The 25,327-nt window shown below is 41.7% G+C and overlaps 1 protein-coding gene across 1 annotated transcript in view; it reads right to left on the reverse strand.

Annotated features, from left to right (window-relative positions):
• The window catches only part of LOC127233008 (myomegalin), a 185,086-nt gene extending 171,043 nt beyond the window's left edge, over positions 1 to 14,043 (reverse strand). The window contains exon 1 of the mRNA XM_051199341.1: positions 13,843 to 14,043. Within this exon, the coding sequence (XP_051055298.1) occupies positions 13,843 to 14,039 (197 nt within the window). The 5' untranslated portion in view covers positions 14,040 to 14,043. The remainder of the gene's footprint in view (positions 1 to 13,842) is intronic.
• Between the last annotated feature and the right edge of the window lie 11,284 nt (positions 14,044 to 25,327).

Consider the following 25,327-nt stretch of genomic DNA (forward strand, 5'->3'; position numbering starts at 1 on the left):
TTAGAAGTCAAACTACTGTGCTAGAAAAACAATGTGGCAAGGCCCCAGACTATGAATAGAACAGAGACTTAGTGGAGACCAAGAGCCAGCAGCTCCCATTGCAATGCCATCAACTGGACAAAACTCAACAATTGCCCATGTGACCGTGATAGGGTACACCTGTCCTCTGAACCATATTAGAATTATTGAACCCCCTAAACCATGATCTAAGAAAACACTGTGTTGATTTGACAAATTTGAGAGTAACTTGCTAAACAACAATAAATAGTTGAATGGAACTCGGTATCTAGAAGTGAGGTGTTATAAGTGGGCAGTGATATACAGATGTAGCAGGCACCAGCAGGCCTATGGGGGAAGAACCTTGAGGAGCCTGATGGATAGCTACAAGGGCACTGAAGAAACTATTACATAGGACTAGGGGGAAATAACCTGTAGTATGTATTAGCAGAGAGAATATATATATATATATATATATATATATATGTGTGTGTGTGTGTGTGTGTGTGTGTGTGTGTGTGTGTGTATGTATGTGTGTATATATATAGATATATATGTGTGTGTGTATACATACATACATACATACATATCAGTGTAGAAAACAGAAAATGTACTGAGGGTGTTCAGGTAGAGTTTCAAAAATGCTAACAGGCTTATTCACCAACCAAAATCACTAACAGGTTTTTAAAAGTCATATTATGATAAAGTGTGTACAAAAAAGACTATTAAAAAAAAAGAGCCATCAATCTTTTTGTTTTGTTGTTTTCGGAGACAGGTCTCCCTTAATGGTTTCAAATTCCCTGTGTAAGTAGGAGCCAGCATGAACCATTCAAACAGACAGACAAACAAAAAGAACAAAACAAAACAAAACAAAACAAAACAAAACAAAAAACCCCAACTGTTTCTCATCTTTTCAAACAGTGAAAGCTTTCAAAATGAGAAATGGCTTCAGCCAGGCAGTGGTTGTGCATGCCTTTAGTCCCAGCACTTGGGAGGCAGAAGCAGGCAGATCTCTGTGAGTTCGAAGCCAGCAAGGCCTTCAGAGTGAGTTTCAGGGAAGCTAGGGATATATAGAGGGATACCACCCCCAAAAAGAAGTGGCTTCAAGGCAAAAATCAAATCTAAGATTTGATGGTTAGACCCATGGAAGCCTCCAAAAACATATAAGGAAGATCTCCATATATTCTTCCATTTAAAGGAACAGCATTCAAAAATCTTAAGGGTGTGCCTCTCCACTGTACAAAGAAGTTTGTAAAACTCTGATGGGCCCATTTTCCCACATCAAATGAGTAAAAAAGAGTATTTTCAGAAAGAAATGTGGGTGTGGCTTTTGTCCAGTGGACATAATTATACGTTAATTTATAAGACGCCCTTTCAGCTCTTCAGGGAATGGGATCAGTATGGACTGAAAGGGATTAAGATAGCACAAGAATGAAAGGATGCTTTCCTTGTTAATCCCTAAACAATACAGTACACCAACTATTTACATGGTGTATACCTATTATCTATGTTATTGTTTGGATCTGGATCGTCTCCTAAGAGGGCTGGAGAGATGGCTGCTCTTGCAGAGAATCAGGTTGAGACCCAGCACCCACATGGCAGCTCATAATGGTCTGTAACTACAGTACCAGCGTATCTGGCACCCTCTTTTGGTCTCCACGGCACCAGGCACACAAAACACAGACATAAACATAAAACAGATAAGCAATTTTAGAGAAATAATGAGAAGATAAAAGTCTGTGTGCATTTTATACACAGAGAGTTTTAGCCCTACCCATTCTCATAAAGCGAGTTGGACCTGTGGATGTGAGATCTGGATACAGAGAGACAAGTACATACAAACTGTCACATGGTGAAAATCTCTTTTAGTGGAGTAGATAAGTTCAAGGATGCTACATGTTTTATTAGTCCCAGGGAGGACCCAATGGGTAGAACTGTGGACTGGATTACCTGCCCACGTAAGGTGGAGAGAAATGGTTGGTTCTCCAGGAATGGAAAGTGCTGCCCTGCAGTAGCTGAAGCCCGGCCTGGGCAGAGGGTGTGTGGTCAGAGGACTACACAGCAGGTGAAGGAACAGCTGTCCCTCAGAGCAACAGAACTCAAGGCCAGGAGCAGTTTAAGGAAATGAAAAACAACTCTGGGGAGTAAAAAGAGAGGGACCTCTTTTCATTTTCCATGAAGAAGTGGCAGTTCCGAGGTAGCTAATATTGGGACTTAGAGTTATCCTCACAAAACAATGCAATACAAGGACAGTTTAGTTACCTAAATCCATTCATTTCAATACAAGTCCAAGCAAAGTAGAGCATGTGTTACACACTGGGTGTGTGACTGAAGGCTGGTGTGGAAAGCCACACTTGAATTCCTGAATCACACCACAGAATGTACCCAGAGCTAAAATACAACACAGGGGAGAGCCCTTAACTAAATTAGACTTTTATAAAGGAGATAGCCTCAGAGAACAGTGATGGCACATGCCTTTAATCATGCAAGGGGATCAGCATGAATTTGGTAACTATCTGATCTATATAGCAAGTTCCAGGCAAGCCAGGGCTACAGAGTGAGACCCCGTCTCAAAAAGCAAAAACAAAACAATTGCAAGTAAGCATACCAAGAAGAATTTCTCAAGGGAACCAGGAAGGAAAATTATTAAAATATTCCTCACTCACTCAAATGCATTGTGGATGCATGGAACCCACTCTGTGCTCCACTACTCAAACGAAGAAATATAAGAAGACCTAATAGAATTCTAGAGAAAAATAAAGCACTTTATTGTGGATCTTAAACATTCCCAATGTGTGTTGGGGTTAGACCCTTGGAGTGTCACTATTGAGAGGTGGCGGGACATCTAAAAGGAAGTAGTCTTTGAGTCACTGCCTTTGGCATTGGCTCAAAGGGGATTCTCAGATCTTAGCCTTTCTTTAAAATTAGAAATTACTATTTGTGTATTTTGCCTTCATGTACGCTTGTATATGTACAACATGTGTACAATGACTGCAGAGACCACACAAGGGCGTTGGATCCCCTGGAACTGTAGGATCCAAGGATAAATATAATAATAAAAAGCTTTATCACAGATTTAGTATTGAAAATTCATATATTTTATTAGAAGGTTGTTAAATTGTTTTATAAAAACAGGTCAATTTATCCCAAAAATTGGCACAATCATCAGCTAAATTTTTTGTTGCTTTTTGTTGTTGTTGTTTTGTTTGTTTGTTTGCTGAGACAGGGTTTCTTTGTCTTGTTCTGGCTGTCCTAGAACTCACTCTGTTGACCAGGCTGGCCTTGAACTCAGGAATCTGCCTGCCTCTGTCTTCTAAGTGCTGGGACTAAAGGTGTGTGACACTATGTCTGGCATAAATTTTTTGTAACTTAAGAAAAAAAAAGTATGGTTGAACAAAGTTTGTTTTCACTAGCAGAAGGAAAAGTGTCCCCATTCTCTCCTGTGGGCTACAGAGGGACCCTCACCTGGAAGGGTGGGACAGCACAGATAACATCACACAGCTGCCAGGACTGGCGGCTCCGTAGTCCTGCCCTGGAATCTTGGTTAGGCTATTTATAGAGTGTTCATATTTCATGAAATAAGGTGAATGATGATAAATAGTTGACAGGTCACTTTGAGAACAAAAAAAAAAAAAGACTGTCTATGTTGAATAGACTGCCTGAGTGTTTTTAAAATTCGATAAATCATGGCATTTAGAAAAATTCATGTTTGCATATTGCACAGGATTCATTGGCTTTAAAATAGCAGTTGTAAATTAAATTCAGTTCTGCTACAAATTGTTCCCTAGACCTAGGCCAGTGATCCCAAATTTCCATTTATCAACTTCCTGCCTTATCATAAGACAAAGCAGTTTCCCTAACTTCCTTCTCCCTCTGTGTTTCAGGAGTGTGTGTGTGTGTGTGTGTGTGTGTGTGTGTTCATAATCATCCCCTTTGTTGGCTAGCCTTGTCTATCAGCTGTAACAAAAACCTCAAAGAAGGAAATTATGAACAAGCCTTCAGACAGCTGGTGGTAATTTACTCATGAAACCCCAGCCCATCCTTTCAACACCCACTGTTTATGTGCATCCGATGTTGGGGGGAGGGGGAATCATGCAAGAAATGTGATATGTAAATTTCTCAGAGGAGCTTTGGAACAGTGAGAAAAGACTTGTGTGATTTCTGTGTAATTCTCCTTGCTTTGAGCATAGATAATTAGCCTTAAATATTGTGCAGACTGATATTATGGTCAATAAATACATTTCTGGAAACAGAAACAACACTGACATAATTTCTTAAGGAACTTCCAAGCATTCTTGACTATCCACCATCACTAAAAATCCAAGTCCTTTTCTAGGATGCGGAAAGCTGCTCTAGCCAGACATCAAGCAATCCAGGCTAGCTTGGGACCCATCAAGAGAAAAAGTAAGTGGAATGCCAAGCCCTTCTTTAAAGCTGAGACTGGAGTTTTGAATTATAAAAAAAAATGCTAGGAAGATATAATCATGTTCACTCATGGTCCTTGCCTTTAAATGTATACCTCTGCTATCTTACCTCTAAAGACAGATGCTAGAAAAAAAAAAGGAAGAAAGGGAGGGAGGAAGATACATACATACATAATAAATACACTATCTTTGGTTTTTAAAAATATGTTCATTTGCCAGGTGGTGGTAGTACACACCTTTAATCCCAGCACTTAGGAGGCAAAGGTAGGTGGAGTTCTGTGAGTCTGAGGTCAGCCTGTCTACAGAGAGGGTTCCAGGACAGCCATGGCTACATGGAGAGAACTTATCTGGAAAAAACAAAAACCCAAAACAATATATATATTTCCATTCATATTTTCTCTACTTCTGAGAAGAGCTGAAAAATAGCACAATGAAGTCTTATAAATCTTGACTTGATTAACCATTCATTAACTGGTTTCCACAGTGTTTCCCCTCTCCTCATACATACACACAATTATTGCTGTCATTCAGATGAACCATTTGAAAGTATAATGTGGATTCTTCACTACTAAAGATTTCGCTATTTCCTAAGACTAATGAAAATTATTAAATATCTGTGATTGCACCCCTTCCTCTTGGGCCAGCTTTTGTCCCCATTAAACAGAATACTTTGCTCATCTGAAGTCCCTGAAGCCAAGTTCTTGACAACTATCAGTAGCTACCCCTAACTGGCACTTGGCTCACATCCGCATAATCAAGAGGGCTCATCAAATAGTCACTCCCAAGACAAAGAGGAAGAAACAGACAACAAAGACAAATTCTCTCTTCTACAGTTAGAACTACTGGAAGCCAATTTCTTGGCAGTGTAAAACAGCTGGGTCCCCCCTCCCCTTCTTTCAGTTGGCAGGGGTCCAAAAATATCAAGAAGCAGCTCCAGAAAGCTTTACACCATCAAGTAAGTTATGAGAAAAATTGCACACCCTGTATGCAGTTTCCCCCATTTCCATGCTAGCCCCAATACTACTGTACTTCATAACAAGCATTTGGCCAAAAGAGGAACAAACCACTAACAGTCATTTATCCTGGGGATGAGTGAATTCTATTCTCATATCAGTCCGATAAAGCAAAATCCCATAAGTGATATTTTAATACGTATTTTAAAAAACTAAACGAATGTTAAAACTTTTGTGATGACTGGGAAGATGGTTCCGTTGGTATAGTGATGGCTGTGCATACATAAGGACCTGAGGTCAATCCCCAGCTCACATAAGAGGTTCTGCCTCAAAAAAACAAAGTGGAGGACTCCCAGGGAATGACACTGAAGATTGACTTCCGGCCAACAAACCATGTGCACTCGGAGGGCTCATGCCTGCATGCATATATATGCATGATGAAGTAAATTATGGGAGGAAATACCCTTCTTCCTCCTAGCCATGGCTTTAGTTATTAACTCCTAAGATGGCATGCCAAGATGCATGGCTAGATGGCCAACCCCTTTCTTGTGCCAGGCTCCACCGACCTTGTTAACCACAGCTCTCAGCTTGTGTATTGTGAACTGTCAGGCAGCAGTTGGCCATAAGGTAAAAGCAACTGTGCCTGGACGAGAGATAGATCAGCAGGTCATGCACAGCTCTTACATGCAAGCCTAGTGACTTAAGTTTGACCCCTGGCAACCACAAAAAGATGGAAAGAGAGAACTCTGGGCATGCTCAGCTTTCTGGGTGTAACTATGTCCTGATGGAAGATGCCATTATGTATATATGTTTCTCATAATGGTTAATGAATAAAGCACTGTTGGCCAATAGGAAAGGAAGATAGGAGGGACTAGGAGACAAGGAGGAAAGAGGAAGTAGGAAGGAGGAGTCAAGATGGAGAGTCTGGAGAGAACAGAACCACCGTTCCTCCGCTCTCGGTAAGACCACATGAAAATACATAGAAATGGGTTAATACTTAAGACAGAGCTAGCCGATAAGAAACTAGTAACGGGCCAACAGCATTATATCAAATACAGAGTCTCAGTGTGTTAATTGGGGCTGGCACGGCAACGGGACCAGACCAGCGGCGGGAGGAAAAACCCTACTCTTTACAATGTCCTTTTCTTCTGTTTTTTTCTTTGAGATGTTAGTCAGAGCCTAAGTAGGCTTTTAAACTCCCTGGCTAACACTGTGGCTTCCATACTACTTTTCCTAAGCTCCCCTTCACCTTGTGGCTGCCTGCCACCCAGCGGTTGGCCTCTGTGCTGCACCATAGCTCTTGTTCCCTCTCTTCTCCATTCTCCTCCTCCCTTCCAGGCAGCTGTGAGAATTACATCTTGCCTGTCCTAAGGTGTTCCTTCTCAACTCAGTCTTCCATTTGAATCCATTCTTGTAGTATTTTATTAATGAGACTGGGAACACTGAAGAGGAAATACTAGCTTCCCAGGTATCGTGTGGTGGCTCCACTGAGACACCCTAAGCTTTCTGGTGACAAATTTCCTAACTTTCAATTCTTGGCACAAACAAACAAACAAAGAACCCATTCCTGGAACCTTAGACTACATCACTCTGACCTCCACATACACGCTGTGGCACCCTCCCACAATAATTTTAAAAGCAACAAGAGACAAGGCCAGTTGGTCTGACCTACTTTTCAGTTTCAAATCTCAACTGCATGTTGCTGTGATCTCTAAGGCACTGGAGAGATGGTGGAACAGGGAAGGGGGTAGGTGTGGGAGGAGAGAAAAGAAAGATCAAGTTACTTCAAAGGCAGCCATTAAAGCAGCTAGAATGTGGATATTTGTTGTTATTGTTGTATTAGGCTTGTTGTTTTGTTGTGTTTTGTTGTGTTTTGAGAAGATATAACTAGGCTGGTCTCAAACTCTTCACCTTTCTGCTTCCGCCTCCTCTAGTGCTAGGATGACAGGCATGGTGCAACCATTCTTGGCTCTAGAGTGTCATTGCTCATGATCTGTCTTTTAAACACACACACACACACACACATACACACACACAGACACACACACAGACACACACACACAGACACACACAGAGAGACACACACACATAGACACACACACACACACACACACCACTGAACTTCAAGCATTTGTCTGTACAACTCGAAAAAAAAAATTTATTTCACCCTGACTCTTCTGTCACATGACAAGAAGCAGCCTTACTTCCTTTATGCTTTATCCCCAGGCAATGGTGAATTCTAGCTGATTAGGAGGACACTTCCAACCTGGAGCCTCTCTGCTGATAACAGCTGCTCATCCACGTCATCTGGAAGCTGTGACAATAAGTCACCCGCAAGTGACCCCTGCTGGTAGAATCTGTCTTGCTGCTGCACGTATATTTCATTTGTCCTCATACTTTTAACTATTTTTATGTTCTCACACCTCATCTGTTGCATTTGTTTTTGCTACATGCCATACCTCTATAGGCATTTTGCTTATCTCCTTTCCTAGTGGTGGGGCATCATGGACCTGCTTTCCTGCATCCTTATCTATTTCTGGCTCATAGGGTCAGCATTCTCTGGTCTTATGTTTGATTCTTTTACCTTTGTAGTTTTATTTGTTTGTGTTTTGAGACAGGATCTCACCTTGCACCCCTGGATGTCCTGGAACTTGCTATGTAGACCAACCAGCCTAATACTCCTTGTCCTACTCCTGAGCTCTGGAATTAGAAATGCACCACCATGCCTGATCCTTGTTCCATTTCTCATCCACCCTCTGGGTAGGGCACTGGAATCATAGCTCCATGGCTTAGCTTAAGGAGGTGGACCACTGGCCATGTGCCTGGCCAGCCCTTCACCAGATTCTGTTCTCAGTTTGCTTTACTGAAGCATGTATAGCTAGGAGTTCATTCGACTAATACCAGGGCCAAGCTCTTCCACTCAGTCCAGTTTTCTGATCTCTCTGACTGCCAGCCAGCTCTGTCTGTGAGAGAGTGGAGAGCCCACATAAACTCTTTCTTTTATAAGCTGCCCTGGTCCTAGTGCTTTGTCACTAGTCTAGATGCTGAGAAGGGAGGTTGTTTCTGCTTATTCACTAGGGTAGCTTCTCCAATGTCAACATTCCTCCCGTTGGTTCACCTCCTGCCAGTTGGTGCTGGAGAGTGGATTTGTGGTGGATGTGGGCACAAAATTGGTAAAATTGGGAATGCATGTGCCTGTTTTTCTGGGCAATAGACCCTGCCCACTTTATGTCTTTGTTGTCTGAGAAGCGTCCCAGATGCTCCTTTGGAATTCTTACTAACCCGAGTATGAAGTGCTCTGATGCTTTTGGACATATTCTCAGTTGTGTCCATGCCCACTTACTTTTTTTTTTTTTTATTCTTCTTAAGTAAGTCATTTAATTCTCTGTGCCGATCTTCATGGGTTCTGCTGTATGAATTAGAAAGTAAGTCCTCACAAGGTCAGACTTTGTAATACAGTTTACTGTTTTAAAGCCAGTGACCTATTCAAATGTATGCTGACTTGAGGACAGGTCATTTTTGTGTAGGGACTAGCTAAGGATTTATAGTTGATTCTTGTGGACTCACGGTTCTGTCTCATGATTCTGTTTTGATTCATTTTTTAAGAAAATGTAGACTTGGTGGCTTTGCAAAGTAAGTGTTTTTAAACACAGACAAAACAATAATTACTTCAATGTGCATGCCATAGACTTTTTGCTCACCTGCCTATTAAGCACTTTACAGCTATGTGACTGCTCAAACTACTTAACTTTTTTTGCAATTGGGGAGAATACTTAGTATCATTCTTGCAGAGTCATAGTGAGGTGATGGGAGATGTCATTCTGTAAATATGTTTCTCTTATTGGTTAATGAATAAAGCCCTGTTGGCCAATAGGAAAGCAAGATAGGCAGGACTAGGAAACAGGGAGGATTCTGAGATGTAGGGACTTGAGAGAAGTCCAGACCCTCTCTCCAGTAAGATAAGACCACATGAAAACTCTTAGATTGATAGAAATGGGTTAATATTTAAGACAGAGCTAGCCAATAAGAAACACTAGTAACAGGCCAACAGCTTTATATCTAATACAGCGTCTCTGTGTGTTACTTGGGGCTGACTGGGCTCAGGGACCAGGCTGGCAGGAAAGCTGCTCATAACAGTGAGGACTGAATGCTTAAAATTGCACAGCACAGAAGCTGGCATGCCTCATGTCCTCAAAAACATTGTTTATAGATTGGAGAGATGGTTCAGTGGTCAAGAGGACTTATTGTTCTCCCAGGGGACCCAAGTTCAGTTCCTAGCACCACATCATGTCTCTCAGCCATCTGTAACTCTAGCTCTAGGAGATCCTATGCCATCTTTTGACCTCCTTGAGCACAGGCACACATGTGGTGCACATACATACATGCAGGGTAAACACTACTCCTACACATAAAATAAATAACCTTTTTTCCTGGTTTTTCAAGATGGGTTCCTCTGTGTGGCCGTCCTGGAACTTGCTCTGTAGACCACGCTGTCCTCAGATTCACAGAACTCCATCTGTCTCTGCCACCTCAGTGCTGGGATATTAGGCATGCATCACCACCACCCAACAATAGATAACCCTTTTAAAAGCTAAAACATCATTGATAATCTAAATTATTAAAGCTAATGGTGATGACTGGCTGTGCTACTTGCCATGGATACTGCCACAGTCATTACAGAATCTGTTTAGAACCGGTCTAATACAATTGAAATGCAACTGGTTTTCTTTTCTTTTCTTTTTCTTTTTCTTTTCCCAGACTGGGGGGGGAGGTTCTCTGTATTGCATTGGAACCTGTCCTGGAACTCTCTCTGTAGACCAGGCTGGCCTTGAACTCATAACTTACAGAGATTCACCTGTCTCTGCCTTCCAAGTGCTGGGATTAAGGTGTGTGCCACCAACGCCCAGCAGCAACTGGTTTTCAGACTGTACTGGATTTCATTTCTATTGTTTTTACTGGTGCATTGTTTTGCTTTTGGGTCACAGTTGGCAGAACCAATGGGTCATAGAGTCAAGTGCATTTGTTTGTACTCTCTCTCTTATTCCTTTCACTCAACAGATCCATGGATGCCTTCCATCCTAACTGAGAAATCCTTAAACCTATCCCTTTCCCTACCTTCTTACCACCACAGCCCGAGCTTGAGCCCTCACTACCTCTGCCATGAATTTCTTTCAATGTTCTTTTATCTTTTCACTCAGCTTATTTGGGTCAATCTCCCTTATTTGTGACTCACACAAAAAGTAGGTCAGACCCTGTTTCAACACTCGCCATAATGCCAAAGTGGCTAGGGAGTGGAGAAAATGTAAGGAATCTCTGTTCCTTGGCCTGAGCAAGAGCTCACACACTTTTCTCAATGCTGTTTCAAAATGAAACAGCTTGCCTAATGTGGGGAGGTTCTGTCTCCCAGCCTGAGAAGTGCATGAGAAGTCTAGGACATGTCTCTGGAGTGTTGATGCTCAGACCGCCATCTGAAAGGGATTGGTTACGCTGGCCAGGGATGGAGTTTCTATATCAACTCCCTTCCCTAGATGATTCCAACACATAGGTAAGATGGAAAACTAATTCACAGTATGTCCACAGATGTAATAACCTTACAGCCTCGCTGATTTTCTCAGAAAATCAAAGCTGGGCTCTTGTTTTGAGTTATACATATTTACCAGTCTCTCAAGCTACAACATGCCTATAGTGATAAAAGCAGGAAAACGAAAGCATCATTATGCCGTTCAAGTACATTGATGAGTATTTAAACCTATTTTCTATGCTTCAATTTTCTCATTTCCAGAATGGAAACAATACCATTAATCACCTCTAACATAATCCTTTTCTATTCTCTGAAAAGAATATAAACTTCTCTTCATTCTCTTACCTTTAGAACAGCTTGATCACATGGTTTCTCAGAGTTGTTTTGATTTGCATTTGGCTGATGACTAAGGATTTTGAGCACTGTCGTAGGTTTCTTTCAGTAACAAGGTCTGCTGTGGGTTTATTCTGGAATGCCCCTCCTCCAGACTTATGGTTTGAGGCTTGTTTCTCAACAGATAGTGCTGTTGGGAGGCCATGGGGCCGTTAGCTTTAGTAGGTGGGGCTGGTAGTGGAGGCAGGTCACTAGGCAGGCAACCTTTTGAAGGTTCCTAGGCCCTGCTTCTTCCATGTAAGTGACTTCTGCACACGCCTCCACTGTCACAGACTGGGTCACACTGCTGTGATTGCCCCACTATGACGGACTACCACCCTCTAGATGAGCCAGAATGCATCTTCTCTCTAATATGTTTTTTCCATAAAGTATTTTCTTCTAGACACTAAAGCAACTAATGCAGGGTCTGAATCCTTTCTCCCTATCCTCTGACAGAAATTACTAAAAACTTGGATGAAGGAAAAAAAAAAACATACTGCAAATTGAACAACCTAGGACAGCGTCCCCAAAAGAATGAGACAGATCAGTGGGTATCTTAAGACGAGGTTAAAGAGATTTTTAGTTAAACTCCATCATTAGAATCACTTTTGATATCCCAAAACATGACAAATTATGAATAAAACAAGTATACAAAACTGATAGCTCCGGGCATTTCCTGTCAAATTCACCAACTGGGGTCCAGTGGCTCTGGTCTCTATTAATACTCTTTCCAAAATCTGTGCAACCAGGTACCCTGTGCCCCCAGGATAATTAGAGTATGAAAGCGATCATTGGCTGCTGCTCCCTTGACCTTGGACTTCTCAGCTTCCTGAGCTTGAGGAAATAAATCCCTGTTCTCTATAAATTGTCCAGCCTTGGGGAACATGTTCTAGCACTGAATGAGACACAAACTAAGAACCTTGTCATTTGCAATTTAATCTTTACAGGTAACACCAACTGATTCAGAGAAGAAATTATCTCACATTATTTATTTATTTATCAGGAGGTAGGTTGCTGAGACATAATTTTGCTATGTGTCACAAGCTGACTTTAAGCTCGCTACACATATATGAATATCAGGGTGTGTTACCACAAGCCTGGACTACATAAGAAGACCCTAATATAATGCCTTACTGTCATAATTTAGAGAATCATATGCTAGCCCTACAAATTTTTTATTGTTAATGACAGTGAGAAAGAGTCCCCCTTTATGATTGAGTGTTTATTTCTTTCCAGAGAAAAATCAGCTATTAAATAGAGAATGGGTAAGAAGCTTTGAAATTTTAGAAACATATATATATATATATATATATATATATATATATATATACACACATACACACACACACACACACTCTCTCTCTCTCTCTCTCTCTCTCTCGGTCAAAGTACACTCACATTTTTAAAACATAATTATATTTGAGCTAAATTTTCACTTTATATAAAAAATGAATGTTTCTCTCTTTATTCTTCAATTTGCAATAATTTATTATATGTTTCTTAATAGAACTGCGATCCTTTTAACTACTATATAATCAGATACAGAATTTGACTACATTTTCTTGCATAAACAGGGGAAGTATGATGAACAAAAGTTCCTTTGAATAGAACCCCTTTCTAGTTCACAAATACAACAGACTTTGGAGCATGCAATATAAACCCAGCAATTATTCAGTCTTTTACAGTCAAACCTCTTTTAATCCCAATCCCAATTCTATTCATAGGAAACTGAGGCCTAGAAAGGTAAAGTGATTTTTTTAAGGTCCCGGTGAGTTAAACGCAAAGACTTGAAACCACCATTGCCTTTTGGTTTGAGTGATAAGCTTCCCACGAGGGGGTTAAAAAAAAAAAGCCTAAATAGTCTATGACAAAGACATGCTTACTTAACAAACACCAGCCATATAATGTGTCCCTTCTCCTGCAAACATTCACATGACAGGTTCTCATTTTGCTGTTGCTATATGAAGAACACGGGGCCTAATTTGCCAGGGGTGTTCTAGGCCAGAGCAAAGGAAGGGTCTGGGTTCAGATGGAGCTAGCCAGCCCAGAGCATCCAGCCAACAGGCCCAGGGCGTACTCCAGAGCTGCAGAGGAGGAAAGAACCATCACCAACCACCCTGCAGTCTCCAGCTAAGGCAAATAAATATTAGAGAAAAAAAAGGAGACTAAGAAAAGGCAAAGATGGTGTGTCCCTGTGAATGTTACTAAGGTTTCCATACTGGCCTGGCTTCTGAGTCATCTCTGGCTCAACCCAGCAGGCATTGCTTCCAACCTCACCTGCACCAGCACAGATCAAGCAAAGACCTGAATTCCCACGCTTTCTTCTGTAGATGAGCATCACCCCATTCTTCCTGCTCTACCCAGCCCTGTCTGGCCGATCCTATTTGCTTCTGGGAGCCCCCATCGCCAAACCTCACTCAGCGATTATCACTGGGAGACAACCTTTCCTGAGAGTGAGGGTCTCCTGCCAGGATCCCAACCCTGTCTAGCTCACAGAGCACCAGCACCCCTGAACATCAGCACCCCTGCACCACATCTTCCCCGGCTCCAGATGCAGAAACTGTCCGTGCCTCACCTCATCCAGGGTGCTACCGAGGCTGCCTCCTCCTCCTCTGCAGCCACCGCCCAGCTCCCGGCCCGCTCTGGGGGTCGTCGTTCCCGGCTGGGGGGCTGCCACGGGGCCTGGCGAGGTGCATGATGAGCCCAGCACGGCGGCAGCGGCAGCGACGGCGGTGCATGGTGGCAGATGGACTCGCTGTCCGTGCGCTTCATGGGTCTCAGGACTGGGCACTGCGCCCTAACTATGGTGTCCGCGTGGTTTCCTTCCACGGGCTGCCCGGGCGCATCCTCCCGGCATGGATGAGCATCCACTCCAGCTGCTGCGGCTGAGGCGGAGACTCGGCCAGGTTCGGCCTCCCGAGAGGCTTCCTGCCAACTGCTCCGCCCAGACGCTTTTGGTCCCTCTGCTAAAATCCCGTAGCTGCCCAGCATCCTCTAGCATCTTTGCTCCTCTCTCCATCTGTGACCTCAATCTGGCAGTCTTGTCATTTCCAGACCTCACTGCCTTTTCGTTTTATGCACTCCAATGTCACCTTCCTCAGTTTCTAAGCGTAAAGAAGTCCCTGCGGGGCGAGATGGCCAGGGGGTAAAGGCACTTGCTGCTAAACCCTGTGATGTGAGCATATCAACCCCTGAACCCATATATCCCGGTACCCACATAATAGGTGAGTTATCCTCTGACCTACACCCCCCACACACACACAACACACTAAATAAAAATAAATAAATAAATGAAAAGAAATGAGTGGTTTTTTTTTTTTTTTAAGTTCTTCCTGTTCTCACACCTCTACATACTTATCTGTTTATCTCTCTCCATCCCTTGCCTCAGTCCCTGGTCTCCTAGAATCTTCTTTTCTTCAACATTCTCTTTGGTTACTGGGATGAGGGTCCTGAACATCTGCAGTTTTTCTTTCAGTTGGGATTTTCTGATGGTCGTCTTCCAACTCATAGAAAACAGTATCTACATCAGGCCAAGTGAGTGTTGTCATCTAAAAACAAACAAAACAATAGCAATAACAACAACAATAACACACATGGTGGAGCAAGCTATTAAACCCTGCCCCTAAAGGCAGAGGCAAGTGGATCTCTATGGGTTCCAGGCCAGCCTGGGCTACAAAGCAAGTTCCAGGTCAGCCAGGACTGCACAGTGAGACAAAACATGTTATCGGGACAGACTGGTTTATGCCTGTAATCCCAACTACAAGGAAGTTGAGTCAGGAGGATCAGAAGCCTAAGACTAGCCTGTATCAAACCAAAATGAAACTAGGATATAATTCAGTGGTGAGCATGGGTACAGCATGTGCAAGGCCCTGGGGTCAGTCTCCAGCACCAACAAACACATGACTCATCACTAAACCATCTCTCAGGTGCCATTCCAGCATCCCATTTCTTGTACCCAACAACTCTCCCTGAAGAACAGAGACAAGCTAATTTCCAGCAAAGCTGACATCTTTCTGCCACACTCTCATACATAGCACCAGGACTGTAGGCAAGCATAGTTTGTCTTTGTAGCTGTGCACTGTGCATGGAAAAGTCCTTAGGCAGTAACCATCATGACTGATGGACTCAACATGAAGAAATTTGAACTCATTGCAACTCACCCTTCCTCCAAAATCTGTTGTGGTTCACTGTCCTGGTTTTTAATCTCAGCCCCATCAGGCATCCAGCTACCAGAGACATAAACCTGAATGTTATCAGCAGAGATAGAGCTCTCCCAATCTGCCACCGCCTCTCATTCTTCATTACTCATCTTTATCTTTAATTGGCCCTTCCCGGCAGGATTGCAGCTGCCTCCAGAAAATGAAATTATTGGGTACCTCACTGTTCTTTCTCTCAAGGGTCTTAATCTCTATCTTCCTTCTTGGCCTTTTCCAATCTATCTTATCTGGATTGTTTATCTTACCTTCTCACCCAGGGGATTTGAAGTCTCGTCTGTACCTCCTTCCCCATGTTGGCTAACTCCATCTGTGTTCCTTCAGCATATTAGGTCTCTCATCCCCCACACACCGTCCAGTTTCTGACAAACCTTTCCCAGACTTTCTCATGCAACTTGCTTTAGTATATTGTTTCATCTGATGTCTATGCCCCTTGTCCCCTGCCCATTCTTTACATCCGTGTTTTTCTGTAATTGGTTTCTTTGGCTCTGTTTCACTCATTGAGTCATTTATTAGACAGACCTTTTATGCAACACTAGCTAGTAAGACTGAAAAGGAAACCATGTAGCTTCATTAACTTTAGGATGTTAATACATAAAATAAGATCTAGATGTTTTCGCAACTGTGATTTAAGATGGATACAAAACTTAAAGCAAAAAAAAAAAAAAAAAACTTGTCAAAATGGGAGTGTAGCTCAAGGAGACACAGTTCTTGCCTAACATACATGAGATCTTGTGTTCAATTCCTAGCAGAGAAGAAAACGTTTGTCAGCATAAGAGAGGTAGCAGTGAATGCCAGCTTAAAAAAAAAAAAATCTCAGTATTACTGAATAAAATGAGAAAAACAACATTTTCATCCTGATCACCTCCTCATGTAACCTAATACAGGGCCCTAAGGTAAATTTGAGAAAGGGCTGATGGAATCACCAGTTACAGGTAATTTCCTTTCCATAGCCCTTTGTGTCACTCAGTGTTGGTAAAGGCTCAATTTGCCGGACATTATTGCATACCTAGGCGACTAAATATATCCTCCCCCCCCCCCAAGTTCTGAAGGGGAAGAGAGGCATGTTGGGTTGCTTCATGCCACTGTTTCCATGTTTCCCTAGCCCCTCAGGACTTTCAAGTGGGGTTCAAAAGAAGTGAGCATAGGGAAACTATGTGAGTGTGACCTCTGGCAGCAGGGACTATAAGGACAAAAGACTGAGATAACATAAAAAAAAAGGAGTCCTTTGTTTTGTTTTGTTTTTGGATACAGGGTTTCTCTGTGTAGGCCTGGAGGTCCTGGAACTCACCCTATAGACCAGGCTGTCCTCGAACTCAGAGATCCACCTGCCTCAGCCTCCCAGTGCTGGCATCTGCATCAAAGGCGTGTGCCACCAACACCCAGCTGAAAAAGATGAGTTTTAACAATCTGGGCAAATCACATCAATCCAAATGATCAAAATGTGTGCAAGTGTAAAGCTTTAGGACTTCAGTATCCAAATATTAACTGGATCTCAACTGTCTCGTTTTTCCCCACAAAATATAAGATACTGGAGGATGAGGAGATGGCTCAGTGCAAGACATGGGTTCAGATCCCTTGCACCTGTGTAAAACCCAGCATGGTGGCACGTAACAGCTACCACCTGTATCAAGTGGAGCTCTGTACTTCGTGCATTCAGAATTCTAACCTCGTTGGTTAAACTAGAGTTGTTCTGACAAAGACCATGCCAGATACATTTCCCCAAGTCTTTTTTTTTCCCTCAAAGAATTTAGCGCCAAGAACCAAAAGAAGCTGTTATGTTTACATCAGATTTCACAAGGGACCACTCCCCTTGTTCTATATTACTATTATCTTGCAGCCTTCAGGGCTAAACACAATGGCTGTGAGTGGTGGGCTGAAACTGGATTTATGTAGCTTTTCTATGAATAGGGTGGAGCCATCCCCATTATAAGCTCTAGATGTATAAATAACCTAGTTTGATCATAGCTTTGGATTCCAGATGCTCAGAATTTGGTTCTGCTCAGTTGTAGGTTTTGCCTAATACACAAATTTAAGAGAACAGAATTCCATAATTTAAGTAGACTGTGTAATTTTTCATAACTGAGGCAGATAACCAGTTTCAGAGAAACTGTTAAAAACTCCAAAGCTGTTAAGTATTATGATTTCCTACTCCAGCCAACATGGGGTAAATGTGTCAAATTAACCCTTTCAATGTGGGGGGGAAGGAATTGAGTATACAGAGGAAGTGGCAATTGTACATAAGAATTGCATAGAATTTTATGCAGAATCTATATTTGAAGGTATTGAAGTGTATCCAGTGCAGGCAGAACATGGACCTATGATGTTTACACCCTGATGTGTGAGCACTGAGTTATGCTGAGCTTTCAATGTCCAGGGGATTTTCAAATTTAGGTTCAAGATAACAGAGCTCAGGACAACAGCATCCCCAGGCTGAATTAAAGGCTGAATCCCAGGGCAGCCAAAGTGGCTGGGGCTGCAGGCATGCTTCCAGAAAGGGGGCAAGTGCAAGCAAAGAGTTCATGAATACAGATAGAAATAAATCCTCATTAAGCTAGTGGCTTACCTTATGACTAAACTTGGCATGCACAAAGAAAGTTACCAAGAAACCTACCTGAAAACAGCCACTCAGAGTCCAATGTGCTAAGCATAGTTTTGGCTCCCAACAGAAATCAGACTTCAAGCCTCAAGATGTAGATATAGCAGAGCTTGCAGCTGAGGCCGCCAAAGGACCATGCTCTTAGAATAAGGGCACAATGGTAATGGAAGGGAACAGAAACGACATAGCTTGAAACAAGGATCAGTGTGGTCTACCAGGCATTCTTTCTGCCTTCTAGAAGAAAGTGTAACTCCTTAAAGACAGGTAATATTAGCCAAAACCTCTCCTCTCCATTTTCCATATGACTCTCCAAATCCAATATAAAATTGTGAGCCATACTAAAAGTCAGATCCAAATGATTAAACACTAAGGGAAGACTTTAACCAAATTAGAGCCAGGCATTAGAGCTGACAGAGAATTTACAAAAGTAGAATAAAAGATGAACAAAAATGAAGAAATGGACAATCTGTTTCAATATACATCTGAAAACACCACCACCATCATCATCATCATAACAGACAGACCTTCTAAAACTCAACATAATTGAAAACAAGAATCTGCGGTGGTGTGGATGAGCTGTCCCCCATTGTCTTGGGCATTTAAATACTTCCAGGCATTGTTTGGGAAGGTTGAGGAGGTGTGGCCTCGCTGGAGGAAATATGTCATTGGGATAGGCTTTGAGAATTTAAAGACTCCTAACATTTCTAGTTAGCTCTCTCTGTTTCATGCTTCTTGTTAAAGATTGAGACCTCAGCTTCTGCTCCCGCTGCCATGCCTGACACCTGCTGCCATGTTCCCTACCACAGTGGCTTAGCAACAGTACACAACAAACCTTATTTCTGTGAGTTGCCTTGGTCATGGGTTTTATCACAGCAATAGAAAAGTAGCTAATACAAACCCCTTTGCTGTATTTCATCATGGTGGGTATAGCAGATGTCAGGATTAGTGATTTAGATTGTAGCCCCATCTAAGCTAAAGGGCAGAGGCTAAAAAGAGAACCAGGGACTATCGCAACACAGTTAAAAGACCTAAGATGTATAAATTTCAGTGCCTGAAAGAAGAGAGGGAATGGCGTAAAAGCAATATTTCAGGACATCAAGGCCAGTGTCTCTACATATATGATGGAAGAAAATGGAACTTTGGGACTCTAGGGCTTATCATTAGTTTGCCTAAGTGTCTATGCTTGCAAAACATTGCTATTGCCTATTTTATTAAGTGGACATTTTATTAAGTAGCAAAACATTGCTATTGCCTAATTTATTAAGTGCTCTATCACTTTTAATATTTCTTCAATTAATCATCTTTTGAAAATATAACAGATACCTTTGTGTTGCCTTGTACATGCTAAATATACATTTATATCATATAAATCATATGTATATATATATGATAGCTGTGAGTAGGCATTCACACTCAAAAAGATGGCTCAGTGGGTGAGGGCACTGTTCTGCCTCTCTCTATAGTGCACGATCGGTGGCTCCGTTTTCTGTCTTTCCCACCTGTCCATCACGTATTTGTTCTTTGTAATGGTGCCCTCTGTGCAGTGCTTGGCTGCCTTCCACCGTGCATCACATTTTTTTTTTAAATTGTACTTATTTCCTACGTATGGGTGTTGGCCAGCATGTTGGACTGTTCATCACATGCATGCAGTGCCCACGGAGGCCAGAAGAGGGCATTGGATTCCCAAGAACTGAAGTTACAGATTTTTTTGCAGCCCGTGGATCCTGGGGATTTAATCCAGGTCCTGTGGACAAGTAGCCAGCGCCTTTAACTATTGAGTGTCTCTCCAGCCCAGAATCCTGCTTTTCAACTTCAGTCATCTGAAATACTATGAGGGAAACTTTAAACCTTTTGATGAGACCCATCAAAACCCCTAACAGATCACTATGTATGTAGTGACCCAAAAGCTGAGTACTCAAAATTTTACCTTTCATAATTGCAAAAAAGAGAACATCCCTGCATTTTAAAGGAAGTTCTAGACTTTACACATACACACAAAGCTTACAGTCATCCTTTTAATATATAAACCCAAAGACATAGGTATGAAGGAATGTGTCTGTAATCCCAGACACCTAGGAGGCGGGAGTTGGAGGAACAATAGTTCAAGATGATCCTCAGCTATATTGTAAGTTTAAAGCCAGCCTACACTGTATGAGATACTGTCTCAAGAAACATAAGTAAATTTAGACTCCAAAGCACAATTCCATAATTCTAGACAAGATTTTAGCATTTATGACAGCAGAAGTGATGCCAGCAAAATATATATATGTATATATGTATATATATATATATATATAATCATAATTTTCAGTAAAAGGATACACATTCATAAAACAGATGAAATAGCTCAGCAGATAAGGGCACTTGCCTCATGACCATAGTTCAAGCCCCAGGACCCACACAGTGAAATAAGAGGACAGCTCCCATTGTCCTCTGACTTCCATATGTACACTATGATCTTTGAGAGTACACACATGAACACTAAAAGTAAATATAATTTTTAATTATTTCTTATATTTTTGATATTATAATGTAATTATAAGAGATCATAATATATAATTATTTGAGATTATAACATAATATAATCATTCCCCCTTCTTTTTCCTCTCTCTCATATACCCTTTCTTACTCTCTTTCAGATCTGCGGCTTCTTTTATCATTAATGTCTGTTATATACATGTTTATTGATGTGTATTATTCTATATGAATATTAGGAGTACGTGTGTATTCCTAAATATATAAACACATCCTGCTCAATACATATCCTTACCTACATGTATATAAATATGATTTTTAATTTTTTTTTAAAAATACTAAGTCCATAGGAAAGAAAAAGAGTAGTGATAAAAACTTGCCAGGGAAAGGCTAGCAGAGAAGGAACAGTTGGCCCAGATCTCAGGGGCTGAGATCACCAAGGACAATAGAGCAGACCAAGGGAAGCAGAGTACCAAGATCAATTCACCTCTGGAAAGGCTTAGGTCCTCCGTGGGTTCTGTTGTACCTTCTTCGCTGAGAATCTTAGCATCTGCCGGTGATTGCTGAGTGTTTTCCAGACAGTGTTGTCATAACAAGCAGGGGAATTATGGTGTAATCTTTTTTGTATAGTCAGCAGCCTGTCTGCCTGTCTGTAGGCCTATTTTTGCTGCTTTCATTTTTCAGACAAAGGGGTAAGCTTGCCCATTTTTTTGGAATGAATTATTAGCAAAACCTTTGGGTCAACACAAATATAAATCTGTTTTCCCCACTTAGTTTGATGGGTAATGAAAGTAGTATCGATCTGGGCATTAAGCCACTGCTTGGGAGGCCGAGGCAAGATGGTGCTGAGGTCAAGACCAGCTGGGGTTACATGGTGAGATGCCCTGTATAAATCAATCCATCAAGCAGTCAGTCAATCGATGTATTCTTTTCAGAAAGGGTTAGTCCCTCTATGACTTAATCACCTAAATGTCTAACTCAAACCTGTCATTTTAATATCCTCAAGAAGTGACAAGATATACAAAGAACTTGTTTTTGCTTTTTTAATTTTTTTATTTTAAATTATTTTGCTCTTATTCCAGTTCCCTCCTCCCTCTGTTCCTCCCTCCTTCCCTCCCTCCCATGCCCCCCAACCACCCTCCCATCCCATCCCCTCCCCACTCCACAGGGAGGGTGATGCCTCAAAGAAGAACTTTTAACATACTTTTTAAAAGTCTGTATGAGTGTTTTGCCTGCGTGTATATATCTGTCTGTGCACCATGTCCGTGCATGGTGTCTTAGGAGGTCAGAAAAGAGGATTGGATTGTTTCGGGAAATGTGTGCACTGTGTGAAGGTGTATTGTTGTGACTGGCTTAATGGTCATAGCTAGGCAGTAGAGAATAGGTGAGACTCCCAGGGAGAGAGAGGAACTGGAGAAGAACCTAGGCATGAGGGAGATGCCACAAGCCAGCAAGACATTGAAGAAGTTGGACATACAGAGTGAAGGAGAGGTAAAAAGCCACATGGCAGAATGTAGATTAATATAAATGGGTAAATTTAAGTTTTAAGAGCTAGTTGGTAACAAGCCTAAGCTAAAAGGTGACATATGTGCTGATCTCTCTACTATGGGAACAGCTCTGAGACTGCATGAGACATGATAAATCTTGTTGGCTAGAGTCCTCATGACTTATTATTACATGCCATCCTTTCATATGGCATGGATGGAGATTTATACTACAGTTTGGTTATGCAGTCCAAATGGACTTATAAAGTTGACAGATGCCTTTTACCTGCTCAAACACAGAATAGAACCATCTTTACCTGATTTGTGCACACCACACATTCCATACTTGTATCAATGCAGATGTATGTGCTACTTTTAAACACTTGTTTTAAGTAAAAAAAAAAAATCAGACACCAATGAAGACAAGTAGCCCAGGTGATCCAGCTCCTATCTCAAGTGTGGATGAAGAATGAATGCCTGAGACCTTGCTTCTGTCTTATATACTTCCCTAATGTTGGGATTAAAGTTGTGAGCTATAATTTTCTTTTAGACTGATTCTATCTTGTGTAGATCTGGGTGGCCTTGGACTCACAGAGATTCATCTACATCTTGATCCTGAGTCCTAGGATTAAAGGTGTGTACCACCACCACCTAGCTTCTGGCTGTTGGAATTAAAGGTGTGTGACTGGCTTCTAAGGCTCATGGCTGGTTTTGCTTTCTGAATCCTCATGCAAACTTTAGTAAATCATAAATAATATATTACTACAAGAAGGGACCAAAGAGACGGCTCAGAGGTTAAAAGCACTGGCTGCTCTTCCAGGGGTCCCAGAGTTCAATAATTCTCAGCACCCACATAGTGGCTCACAATCATCTAGAATGAGATCTGGTGCCCTCTTCTGGTGTGCAGGCATAAATGCAGATAAAACGCTGTATACATAATAAATACATTTTTAAAAGATATAAAAAAGAAACTACTTATAAGAAGTAACTAAGTAATTTCAATAGCACTGAATTACTAGAATGAGTGAAGACAGTCCAACACAACAAGCAGGAGCTGGAAAACTTCAAGAAGGTAAGGAAGCATCAGTGTAACCCACTGAATCAAGAGCAGTTGAGGTGGGGAACTTGAACACATAAGAGACTTCAAAGCACACGCCTAGAGCGACACACCCTCCAACTAGGCCACACCCACTCCAACAAAGCCACACCTCCTGATAGTGCCACTCCCTATGAGCTGATGGGAACCAATTACATTCAAACCACCAATTCCACTCCCTGGTCTCTATAAGCTTATAACAATATTATAAAGCAAAATGCATTGAGTCCATAGTCTACTATAGTCTCAACAATGTTTTAAAGCCCAAAGATAAAAGTCTCTTCTGAGGTTCATGCAATTTCTTAACTGTAATCCCCTATAAAATCAGTATAAAAAATATATCACATACTTCCAACATACTGTGGCACAGGATATACATTACCATTCCAAAATGTAGGGAGCGGAGCATACCAAGGATATACTGTACCGAAGCAAGACCAAAAACCAACTGGGAAATCTCCAAACTCAGCATCCCCATGTCTGGTGTCAAAGCATTCCAGATCGCCAACTCCTTTTAGCTTGTTAGCAGCTCTGCTCAGTGGATATCCCATACCTCTGGCATCTCCAACATTTTAGAGTCTCCAAAGCAATCCAGGCTTCAACTCCATAGCTTCATACAATGGCCCCTCTAAGCCTCCATTCAGGTGCACCCCTCACACTTGCCTGGTCTCAGCAGCTTTCTTTAGTTGTGGACGCCATTTTTATAGCTCCTTCCTTCTATCCTTAACTTCAGAACCACATGGCTGAAGCTGCCAACTTCTGCAGCTTACTGGGGCTGGGTCTACTTTGACCAGCAAAGAAAACACAACTTTCAGACTCTTCTTTAAGCAGTTTATTCAGGAACCTTGTATAATCTTCTGACCCCGGGGTAGCCCAGCCCACAGCTTAAAAGCCCTTGGGCAATCAACCCCAGAATGCCATGTGGTGAAAAACAAAAACAGACAGGTCCACATACACAGAATCAAGCCAGATTCTCAGCTTTTAGCCAAATATGGAATTGTTTAATACAGAGAGCACTCACCATCGGGAAGGTGGAGGGCAGAAGCCAGCGCCATCTTAAAGGCATGGCACTTCGCAGCTCTCTACAGATCATGATTTCCTTGTTCAATTACATCTTCAACGGCTTTCTGTTTTGATGGTTTCCTTCACCGCCTAAACTTGGCTATTCTGAAACTTGTTCTGTAGACCAGGCTGGCCTCAAATTCAGAGATCCACCAGCATCTGTGTTTCCAGTGCTGGGATTAAAGGCCTGTGCCACCACACCAGACTCTAAACTTTTCTTTAATTCCTTTTCACAAGTTGGAAAGTTAGCTGGATGAGATCTTGTCCTTTTATTCCATTTCTTAATCTGTCTATCTCCTTGAACACAGGATTTAGCTCTATTCCACTTCCTGGTGCTTCTTTTCTCCTCAAATTGTATATCTTGTATTTTCACTTTCTTAGCTTGTTCTAAGATCTGAGTATCTGACCAGATACAGTACTAGCTTTTCCCAGTTGCTATTATGCAACCTAAGAAGACCACACCCCCTTTTTGGAGTAACAACTAGTGTTTTAATGGAAACATGTGGTGTGTGAATGTGAACGTTATTTCAAGAGATGGTTGGTAGAGGGTTGGGGATGTAGATCAGTGGTAGAACTTTGCCTGGCTTGTGTAAGGTCTGGGTTGGTTCTTCAGCACTGGGGTGGGGATCTGGGGTGGGATTTGACCCCAAAATAAATTTTGTACTAAAATTAACTAATTTTTAAAATTAATTTAACTAATTTCAAATTAATTAACTAATTAAAAAATTTGTAACTCCAAGTAGCCTAAGCAAGAAGAGTGGAATTTATCATAAGGAAACAATGACAAATGGCATATCCTCATGAAAACACCATAATTAAATTCAATGTTTTATGTGGCAATATAATAATTTTAAAAATTAAAATACATTTAAAAGAAGCAATGGCATCTGATAAACGCAAAGGCAATATGCACATAGGCCTTGGGAAAAGCTGAGAGCAACAAATGGAACCCAAGCTGTGACTCTCATTCCAAGTCAACTTCTCTACACACACCTACTATGTTTTGCTCTCTCTGATTCCCTGACCCACATGGCAGTAGTCTTATTGCAAATATTTGTCATTGATTCCCTACTACTAGAATTGTTCTATCAGGATCGATGACAATCATTTGAGATTGTGGTAGGAGGCAT

The sequence above is a fragment of the Phodopus roborovskii genome, unplaced genomic scaffold, assembly GCF_943737965.1.
Source record: "Phodopus roborovskii unplaced genomic scaffold, PHOROB, whole genome shotgun sequence".
NCBI lineage: Eukaryota > Metazoa > Chordata > Mammalia > Rodentia > Cricetidae > Phodopus > Phodopus roborovskii.